The sequence below is a fragment of the Drosophila mauritiana genome, unplaced genomic scaffold (genome assembly GCF_004382145.1).
Source record: "Drosophila mauritiana strain mau12 unplaced genomic scaffold, ASM438214v1 Y_19, whole genome shotgun sequence".
NCBI classification, from domain to species: domain Eukaryota; kingdom Metazoa; phylum Arthropoda; class Insecta; order Diptera; family Drosophilidae; genus Drosophila; species Drosophila mauritiana.
This window is the reverse complement of record NW_022881565.1, coordinates 242,768-254,278: the sequence shown is the minus strand read 5'-3', so window position 1 is coordinate 254,278 and position 11,511 is coordinate 242,768. Positions and strand designations below refer to the sequence as shown.

Below are 11,511 nucleotides of genomic sequence, written 5' to 3'. Positions count from 1 at the left end.
GATAGCTCAAAACGGAGTAATTCTATCGCCAAAATGGCTTGGCTATTATAGATTTAGTGTGCCGAATTACATATACATCGAAATCCTGACACAAATATCTCAAGCTTCTAGTGGTTAGAGACTCGACTATCGATATCCCTAAACGTTCCGCGACAACGCCCTTTACTCTAGTGTAACCGGTATAACATAACATACGTATGAAAAGTTCTGGGCTTTGGGCTAAGTCATTATTCGAAATAATTCATGCAGATGTATGTGGACTCTTTTTTATGAAATATTTCAAATACTTCTTGACCTTTTTTGACAAGAAATCCAGCTGAAAAGCTGTAGCTTATCCTTTGTAACGGAATAAAGCTAATATGTATAACATTTTAATTTTACTCACCCTTGCAACAAAGGTACGCGGCGCCCAACTATTTAGCATTGACACGAACTAGCACCATTCGATTAATGGTGGACTGTTGGCTCAAATTAAGAAGATATTTCTTTATCTTAAAATTCTGGTCTCATAGTCACAGCCAAAAAACCCAAAAGTTCTGTAAGGGATATAAAAAATACGTTTAAATGATCTACTACCAATGACCCCGCTGTACTGTCATGAAGAGTCCAATAATATTGAATAAAGTTGTCCATAGGACAGTGTCGAGTACAGCCCTTATGCCCTACCACTAGTTTGAAGCGACGACTTGAGTCATGACAACGAGGAATATAAAATGTAGGCTCACAAGTTATATGCAAGTTTGTTTAACGAATGTATATTTTCAATTCTTGTTAGTTCATTTTCCAAAAAAGCCGTCACTAGTTTAAAGCACCACACTAAGAAACGGAAAATTAATTCGGGAGCATGGAAGTAAACTCATCATAGGGTATTTGCATATCCGTGGTTATTCCAAAATAGGCCAACGTTTTTTCTAAATTCGAGGTCCTATACCAAAGAAACGCTTCTTTTCGCTCACTTGAATTTGTCTGAAAATAATCTACCAAAATGTATCCATTTAAAGAGACTTTCGTAGTAAACCATTTTTGATGTAAGGACTGCAATGTTATTATTACTCGGCCTTTCCCGAAGGTATGAGATCGGTTAGTAAAAACATACAGATTTGACGATAAAACATAAAATTGTAAAAAGCAAATTAGAATGAGTATTGATTTCCACATTTCAATGCCGAAAATTTAAAATACCCTCAAATGATGATTAGAAAACGTCCTACTTTGTTAAATATGATCCTACGGAAAACATTTACGTAGCTTATGAAAAAAAATTGCAAGTAATAAATAAGAAATATTATTATTATTAAATAACAATGCCGGAAATTTGTAATACCCCCAAAGTCCTACTTTTTTAAATCAGATTCTACTGGGTACATTTGCATAATTTCATCATTGTTCAGGGAAATTTAAATTGTTCAATAATGTGGCAGTTTTAGTCGGTTTTAGGAGTTATAGTGGAAAATTTTTTGCATTTCGATATAAAATAATAGGACTAATAAAAATGTTAAAAAGTATCAACACGTTTTTCAAGAGTGTGGGCGTGGCAGTCTCTAGAATCTGTATACTGAATCTCAGGCTATATATATACATGTCGCAGCGTTGGCATTTTCTTGCTCCTGATCTTCCATATTAGCAAATAAACCTTTCGAGTGAAGCGAATTCCAACCGGCGTGCGCGACTGTCTGTATGCAACTGATCGTATTTTCTACGCATCGATCTATCCTTTACACGCTAGCTGGACTACACTTGGCGACAGCGCGACAACGCTGTCGCCTCACTCGTAACGGTACTTTGGCGCCAGTCATATTCTACGTTGTAGTCAAATTCTAAGAATGTCCTCACAATATACCAAGCTCATTGCGCAGCTGCGTCTTGCAAGCACAGTGGTCAAACCATGCTAATAATGACAGACACGTACAGTGGTCAAAATACATTCGTAATGCGACACGGCCTTCCTGACATAATACACGTCCTCGTGTGTTGTCTTAAATCTACCACATAAGTGATAACACTTCAGGATTCAAAGACTCTCTGGATATTTCAAAGAATTATTTCCATTCAATCCTTTTCTGATTCAAATTAGTTTCAACTTCAGTCTTATCATAACATGACTAAATTACTTAAATTTTCGTAACACAACTCAAATTTAACAAATCATACCACTCGTGTAATTCCTTTAACACATTTTTCTCTTATTCTTTCAAATCAAACATATTTTGTAGTTCCTTTTAAAAATAATTAACTTATCTTTTGTGTAGTTCCTTTTACACATAATAAACCTATCTTTAGTGTAGTTCCTTTTACACATAATTAACTTATATTTTGTATAGTTCCTTTTACACAAACTGAACTTATATTTTGTGTAGTTCCTTTTACACAAACTGAACTTATATTTTTGTGTAGTTCCTTTTACACAAACAACTTATATTTTGTGTAGTTCCTTTTACACAAACGACCCCGCCATAACAAGTCTCTTCTGCTATTGTGCGGTCTTCAGTTTCTCTATTATGTCACACTGTCAGGCTCTTGCTGCATTCCTTGCAACGATCTCACGCATCCTCATGCGTCATGGTCTCTCCGGACCCTCATAGCTGTAGCCTTGTGAATAATTAACTCAGAGTATATGGTCTCTACGAGTGCCTCAGTCGGCGATCTCTCGCAGTGGTCTCTACGAGTGCCTCAGTCGGCGATCTCTCACATTGGTCTCTACGAGTGCCTCAGTCGGCGATCTCTCACATTGATCTCTACGAGTGCCTCAGTCGGCGATCTCTCGCATTTGTCTGCGTCTACCTCAACAGGCATCGACCATAACTATTCGTGGGCCTACTATACGTTCTCTTGCTTGTCAAAGATCTCAACACATATCGGTCACCATCAAGCTTTTCCGCCATTACATATGGCCCCAAACCAGCTTTGTTTGATGCCACTCTTCACTCTTGAGCAAGACATGGTCGCCTACATTGAATCTTATTTCTTATATTGAATCTGATTTATTTATAAAATTAAAATTACAAATCTTTACGTAGCTAGAATTTGCATCGTGCATGTCACGAAGCCGTTACGACTCATAAGCACAGCATACTAATTCATCCTTCCATGAACACATCCGCTAATCCCTCTTTCAATAAGGAATCAAAAAAGTATGGAACGGACTCACCGGTTTCCCATATTCCTGATGGTGGAGCTACAGTACAGATGTCAACACGTTTCTCGGTTACTTGGTCGTTTCCTCGTGATCGTCCTTTTTGACAGGCGGATGCGAAGTGCCCAAACTCGTCGCATTTGAAACATTTGACTGTTGATCCCTGCGTTGAACTTCCGTTGTGACTTTGATTTTGTGACCTCTGCCGAGCACGACATTCAGCATATTTATGTCCAGTCTTTCCACAATAATTGCATTCCACTTGAGAGAGATACTTAGACTTTTTACGCTCCGGGTCTGTTGTAGATGCGTCGTCATCAAGGTTCCGATTTTTAAAAGTGTGCGCTTGTAGTTGTTGTTGCATGTCATTTCGAGTTTAATATTGTTTGTAAAAACCCAGCGCGACAATTTGTCATCAATTTGTGCCATGTGAGCCAGAGTAAGTGAAACCGCAAATTTCCTCCAGATCAATAGATTTAAATTTGGACATAAGTAAGGTGACGATTCGGCTTCCATATTCGGTGTAACTTTCTCCAGACTTTGGTCGCCCGTTCAAAATTTTCATCATTGTGGCAGCGTTGTACACCAAGCGGAGGCATCTGCACCAGCTCCCTCAGGATGAAACTTTGGGAGAGTTATATGTTTCCCTTTTCATCAGTTGCCGATGCCTTTGGTGTCTGCATATTTTGATGATCTCCATTAGGTTGTTGTTTTGCACTTGTAAAGCTGCCAGGTATGCATCGGTGATCTTTGTAGGCAAAGCAGATCCCACTTCTGATGTCGCAGCGTTGGCATTTTCTTGCTCCTGATCTTCCATATTAGCAAATAAAACCTTTCGAGTGAAGCGAATTCCAACCGGCGTGCGCGACTGTCTGTATGCAACTGATCGTATTTTACGCATCGATCTATCCTTTACACACGCTAGCTGGACTACACTTGGCGACAGCGCGGCAACGCTGTCGCCTCACTCGTAACGGTACTTTGGCGCCAGTCATATTCTACGTTGTAGTCAAATTCTAAGAATGTCCTCACAATATACCAAGCTCATTGCGCAGCTGCGTCTTGCAAGCACAGTGGTCAAACCATGCTAATAATATGACAGACACGTACAGTGGTCAAAATACATTCGTAATGCGACATACACTTTATATAGTCAGAAACGCTTCCTTCTGCCTTCTGCAATCTTAAACCTTTACTCTACGAGTAACGGGTATAAAAAATGGTTTTATTTAATCTGGAATTGACAAAATAAATATCGGCAATCCGATTTGCAATCAACTTGACGGTGGTTCCACTAAATACGAAATTTTTTTGATGTTATTATTATTGTGTTATATGCAAGACAAAACAATAACAATAAGATAATAAAGGTAATGTAAGTTCTGGTGATTTTGTCATGATAGTATGGTGGTAAAAGAATTTAAAGCTAAGATGTAAAAGAAAAAAACATGACACGGGGAAGTAAACATCATCCTCATCTACTTCTTCATAACCAAGTAAATTGTATTGAGATAGCATTTTCTTTGCATAAAAATATCATTTTTTTTAAGTTTGTACACAATATAAGGCATAATCGTCTCCCAGACGGGGAGAGTCCCGTACGTAGAATTCGTTTTGCCTACATTTGTCATCCGGATACATTTGTTTATACTACATTCCACCGTCTTTAGAATTCTCAGAATATCTTATCTGCCTCAAATAGACCTGTTCGATAGGAAGCAATTGAAAATTGTAGGTGATTTTATTATACCTGGCACTCTCCTGGTACCCTGGTCCCCACAAAAAGCCAGAGAGAACGCTACAGACAACTCTCCCGACTATTAGCTACCAGTGCTCAGCTAGTCTAAATGAGACCGAGAATTTTTAACATTTTTAGGGAATTTTGGTAGGAATTTTGGAAAATATTTAATTTGAATGCGCCAAAGTGTGTACGCGATATATTTGGAGTATAAATAGAGTGGAGTTTTTCAAACTTGTGGGCGGGGCGTTTTCGGGAAAAAAAAAACAATTAGTACACCCATTTGAGTGCCAAGGATTAAAATGAACCACTGCTGATAAAGGCACCAAATTGGCTGCTCCAGCGAAACAATAAAGTCCAAAAAGCAAGTGAACTCACTTACATCGGTCTGCAGACGTTGGTCGCAGACAACTTGTTCGGTGGTGCTGGAAGAGGTACCCCAGTAGATCAGCGAAAAAGGAAGACTAAATGCCTGCCAGTCCAGGATGTATTTTATAATGTAAATAGTATAAAGTGAAAGCAAAATCAAAAAGAAATAGATATTCAAGCTAAACAATTGAAATTTCAAAACAAAAGAAATAAACTTTAAAATAAAAATTAGGAAAAAAGTCAATTTTAAATAAGTAAAGTCAAGCATTTTGAGAAAAATCTTTCTTAAACCTTAATAAATCAAACATTTGTTCATTAATTAAAAACAATTAACAGAAATTACAAACTATAATTTAAATTTAAAAGAACCTATAAAAATCATTATCATATTGCAAAGCAATCGAAACCTACAATATAAATATTTTTTTCATTTTTGCCAATTCCGCACACCTTTTTTTTCTACTGCCGAACTAAAATTAAAAAAAGAAAAAATGGCTAATCCAAATAACCTCGTAAGACCCCCCATTTTGAACGCACCTGCAAACCAGCAGGTGCTGGTCCTTGCTTTCCATCAATATGGCTGGTCTGCAAGATGGAATACGCGTAATGGTACAGAGAATGATAGAGGATAGGTTAAACCCAGGGGTCCCTCAATTAGTGGACCAACCAGTAAACATCGATGTAGTAAAGTGCCTTAAGAAATTTTCAGGAGCGGGAGAATTCATTTCTTGGAAAAAAAGTGTAGAAAGAATCTTGCAAATTTATTCAACAACAGCCGGCTCACCTAGGTACTTTGGGATTCTTTACGTCATCAGGAACAAGATCGTGGAAAATGCTGATTCGGTTTAGAATCATATCAAACCCCTTCAACTGGACGGCTATCTCGAAATGCTTGACGACTCATTACGCTGACAAACGAGATGTTACCACACTCGAGTACCAAATGACGTCTCTAATACAGGGCAACCAGACGGTATCAGAATTTTATCAACGCGTCTACACTAACTTGTCGCTAATTTTGAATAAAATTACCTGTATGGAAATGAGCAGGTATTCAATGGATATTTTTGCTAAGTCTTATCGAGACAAGGTCTTTGACACCTTTGTTAGAGGTCTCAAGGCAATTTACCAAGATTATTGGGATCCAAAGAACCAGATGACTTACCATCGGCTCTCCAGTTATGTGAGAAGTTAGAAAATCAAAAGTTCGGAATCAATTACGCCAATAATAATCAGGCCAATTCGAGAGAATTCAACGTTTCTCCTGGACCAGCACCACCATTGCCAAGAAGAAACACAACCAAACTCTCAACGTCTCGGCAACAGTTCTTTCCCCAATTGGCCTATAAGCCACAAACTCCTCGATGGGCTTATAACCCTCCACAGCAACAATATTACAGAAGTAGTAACCAACTAAGGGAAACCACTTTTGGCACACCCTCCACGCCCATCGCCCCACCATCAAAGTATGCAGACAAGACCCATAAACTACATGTACAGACCATTTCATGACACTATAATTTAAAGACCATTGGCACAGTAGACATTTGGACATACTGACAAAAGACAAAGGAACATCCATGGACAACTTCCGAATATAGTGAGGCACAAGAATATGATCAAGAACAGAAGCTAGACAACAACGAACCATTGGAATCCGACTTCGTTTATCTTAATTTTTTAGAGTAACATCCTCCTCCTTACCGTACATAAACTGTAGAATCGGTGAGCGAGGAATGATCAAAATGCTGATAGACACAGGCTCCAATAAAAATTACATACACCCAATTTATGCAACAATTCCAAAAAAAAAAATGAAAAACCTTTCCATGTAATATATGTTTGTGGCACCGTTTTAGTGACTCACCACGTAATAGCAAACCCGTTCGGGTTCAAAGACAGTAACCTCAAATTTTTCGTCTTCCCAGCACTCGAGTCCTTTGAGGCGCTGATAGGAAATGACACAATAAGAGAAATAGGAATAGACATATTTTCAAGACAAGGATTCATAGCATATCAACATAGCATTGATAGCATATAAACTAAAAATTAAATTAAATCAACAACCCTCACGAGAAGTAAACAATCTCCGACTAGAACACGCCAATAACACTCAAAAACAAATTATGAAAGAGATCTGTTCAGAATTCTTAATACTGTTCAGTGACCCAAACGAAAAATTAACGTTTAAAACAAAAGTGGTAGCAACGATTAGAAGTACTAACAGCGACCCTATCTATTCAAGACACTATCCTTATCCAGAAGCACTCAGGAAAGAAGTAGGGAAAAAAATACAGGAGCCACTCGAAAATGGAGTCATAAGACCATCACGATCGCCCTACATCTCTCCGATATCCGATCGCACCTAAGAAGGTAGATGCATCGGGACAAAAAAAAAATTCAGAATGGTGATTGATTATAGGAAGTTGAATATGGCCACCATTCCCGATAGGTACCCGATCCCAGACATTAATTTTGTCCTTGCACAGTTAGGAAAAAACAGTTTATTTTTCGTTATAGATTTAAAAAGCGGTTTCAATTAGATTCCCTTAAGGAAATCCGACATAGAGAAAACAGCTTTTTCAGTGAATCAGGGTAAATATGAGTTTACGAGATCACCATTTGGACTCAAAAACGCCTCCTCTATATTTCAAAGGGCACTAGACTATATACTTGGAGACAACTTCGGTGTAAGATGCTTCGTCTATATAGACGACATCATCATATTTAGCAAAACAGAAGAACAGCCTGCAAGCGGCAGTATTAAAATTTTCCGAGCTTTAGAAGAGGCAAATATGAAGGTTCAGAACAAGTGCGAATTTTTTTTTAAAGTGGTAGAAATCCTGGGATTTTTGATCTCCAAGACTACTTCAAGCAAAACTCTAATAAGTCTCGATGAGAATGCAATGGACGCTTCATAAGCTAAAGAAAGCTCTTGCATCTGATGAAGTTATGTTAATTCACCCTGACTTTAAAAAGGAATTCCAACTGACAACGGACTCATCAGACTATGCAATAGGAGCATTATTGTCCCAAGAAGATAGACCCATAATGTTTATTTCAAGAACTCTGAGTAAAGCCGAAGAGCACTACGCTTCAAACAAAAAAAAAAAGGGAAATCCAACGTAGTAGCAGACGCATTAAGTAGACAACCCATTCAAACAAACGATGAAATAAACACCCTCACCGCAACAGTTCACAGTAGTAGCTCGCCAGAAAGATTAATTCCAATGGTTACTTAACGTCTTTAAGAATCAAATAATACTGAAAATAGGAATCCAGGCCTCTTATAAATTTGAAATAATTTTTTAACCTATCATAGATATACCATAAAGGAAACCTCATTCGATTTTTAAAAACTTGTTTTAATATATAAATAAATGGACTTCACTCGGACAAACTCACTTAAGGCCTCCTACAAGAAATATAACCACAGCATTTTAGTAAATTTAGGACCAGAATTTCATCAAAAATAGTAGTAGAAGCTTATCATATGATTGATATTTTTGATTGATACGCAATAAATCGGCCGTGGCTTGGTCTCCAAGCGGAAGCTGTGTTTACGTTAAGTTTGGGTTGCTTATGTTAGCGGGTAGCTGAGTGCTGGCAAAGGCAATGACAAAAACAAAGACAAGGGCAATTCCGACGAGATTGAGAATTGGAATTTGTTTATAAATTGTGGAAGGGAGCTATGTTCATGGGTTCGATAACTTGCACACATACAGTTGTCTGCCATTACTGTATGCGTAGCAAAGAGCTGTTCGCTGTAGCGCTCTTGGCTCTCTCACCCTCGAACAAAAATTCGAGATAGCCTGGAGTACCCTCTAGAGCCACGGCGAAAAAATCGCGTGCCAAAAAATCGTATGGCGTTACGCATCTTGTTATTCTAGTGTCTTTGGCTAGGCCTGTGGTGTCCGTAAGCTTCCCTGTTGCTACGGGCTGCAGGTTACTAGTCGACGAATGCTTAGTAAGTATCGTCTCGCAGAGTGCGAATAAAAGAAAATTTCGACGCTCGGCTGATCACGGGGAAATTCTGAACATCCATGAAAAACACCTCGTGTTCGATAACAAACAGAATACACATTGGTCAAACTTAACCTGCAATACAATCGTCCCGTCTCAATGTGATAGCTCAAAACGGAGTAATTCTATCCGCCAAAAATGGCTTGGCTATTATAGATTTAGTGTGCCGAATTACATATACATCGAAATCCTGACACAAATATCTCAAGCTTCTAGTGGTTAGAGACTCGACTATCGATATCCCTAAACCGTTCCGCGACAACGCCCTTTACTCTAGGTGTAACCGGTATAACATAACATACGTATGAAAAGTTTCTGGGCTTTGGGCTAAGTCATTATTCGAAATAATTCATGCAGATGTATGTGGACTCTTTTTTATGAAATATTTCAAATACTTCTTGACCTTTTTTGACAAGAAATCCAGCTGAAAAGCTGTAGCTTATCCTTTGTAACGGAATAAAGCTAATATGTATAACATTTTAATTTTACTCACCCTTGCAACAAGAGGTACGCGGCGCCCAACTATTTTAGCATTGACACGAACTAGCACCATTCGATTTAATGGTGACTGTTGGCTCAAATTAAGAAGATATTTCTTTATCTTAAATTCTGGTCTCATAGTCACAGCCAAAAAACCCAAAAGTTCTGTAAGGGATATAAAAAATACGTTTAAATGATCTACTACCAATGACACCTTACCTGTCTCCGTACTGTCATGAAGAGTCCAATAATATTGAATAAAGTTGTCCATAGGACAGTGTCGAGTAAATACAGCCCTTATGACCACAACCTTTGAAGTTTCATAGTGTAGTGGACGACTTGAGTCATGACAACGAGGAATATAAAATGTAGGCTCACAAGTTATATGCAAGTTTGTTTTAACGAATGTATAAGTCTTGGCCTGTAGTTCATTTCCAAAAAAGCCGTCACTAGTAATTAAAGCAACCACACTAAAGAAACCGTTTGAAAAAAAATTAACTTCGGAAGCATGGAAGTAACACTCACCATAGGGTATTTGCATATCCGTGGTTATTCCAAAATAGGCCAACGTTTTTTCTAAATTCGAGGTCCTATACCAAAGAAACGCTTCTTTTCGCTCACTTGAATTTGTCTGAAAATAATCTACCAAAATGTATCCATTTAAAGAGACTTTCGTAGTAAACCATTTTTGATGTAAGGACTGCAATGTTATTATTACTCGGCCTTTCCCGAAGGTATGAGATCGGTTAGTAAAAACATACAGATTTGACGATAAAACATAAAATTGTAAAAAGCAAATTAGAATGAGTATTGATTTCCACATATCAATGCCGAAAATTTAAAATACCCTCAAATGATGATTAGAAAACGTCCTACTCCTACGGAAAACATTTACGTAGCTTATTGAAAAAAAAATTGCAAGTATTAAATAAGAAATATTATTATTATTAAATAACAATGCCGGAAATTTGTAATACTCCCAAAAGTCCTACTTTTTTAAATCAGATTCTACTGGGTACATTTGCATAATTTCATCATTGTTCAGGGAAATTTAAAATTGTTCAATAATGTGGCAGTTTTAGTCGGTTTTAGGGAGTTATAGTGGAAAATTTTTTGCATTTCGATATAAAATAATAGGACTAATAAAAATGTTAAAAAGTATCAACACGTTTTTCAAGAGTGTGGGCGTGGCAGTCTCTAGAATCTGTATACTGAATCTCAGGCTATATATATACACTTTATATAGTCGGAAACGCTTCCTTCTGCCTTCTGCAATCTTAAACCTTTACTCTACGAGTAACGGGTATAAAAAATGGTTTTGTTTAATCTGGAATTGACAAAATAAATATCGGCAATCCGATTTGCAATCAACTTGACGGTGGTTCCACTAAATACGAAATTTTTTGATGTTATTATTATTGTGTTATATGCAAGACAAAACAATAACAATAAGATAATAAAGGTAATGTAAGTTCTGGTGATTTTTGTCATGATAGTATGGTGGTAAAAGAATTTAAAGCTAAGATGTAAAAGAAAAAAACATGACACGGGGAAGTAAACATCATCCTCATCTACTTCTTCATAACCAAGTAAATTGTATTGAGATAGCATTTTCTTTGCATAAAATATCATTGTGTTTACAGAGACTTGCTTAAAGCCGGAGAATTAACTCTGATATTTTTTTAAGTTTGTACACAATATACAGGCATAATCGTCTCTCCAGACGGGGAGAGTCCCGTAACGTAGAATTCGTTTGCCTACATTTGTC

At 37.5% G+C, this 11,511-nt stretch overlaps 1 protein-coding gene and 1 pseudogene across 1 annotated transcript; both read right to left on the bottom strand.

The window, feature by feature from the left end:
* Nucleotides 1-385: 385 nt before the first annotated feature.
* On the bottom strand, nt 386-1,158 carry LOC117150014 (annotated as a pseudogene).
* Nucleotides 1,159-4,358: 3,200 nt separating this feature from the next.
* LOC117150013 lies at nt 4,359-10,483 on the bottom strand (the record flags this gene model as incomplete). Its single annotated transcript, XM_033316892.1, has 6 exons — nt 4,359-4,367; nt 5,254-5,343; nt 5,778-5,825; nt 9,757-9,908; nt 9,963-10,385; nt 10,462-10,483. Coding segments are annotated over 6 exons (744 nt in total), but the record flags the coding sequence as incomplete, so codon positions are not given.
* Between the last annotated feature and the right edge of the window lie 1,028 nt (nt 10,484-11,511).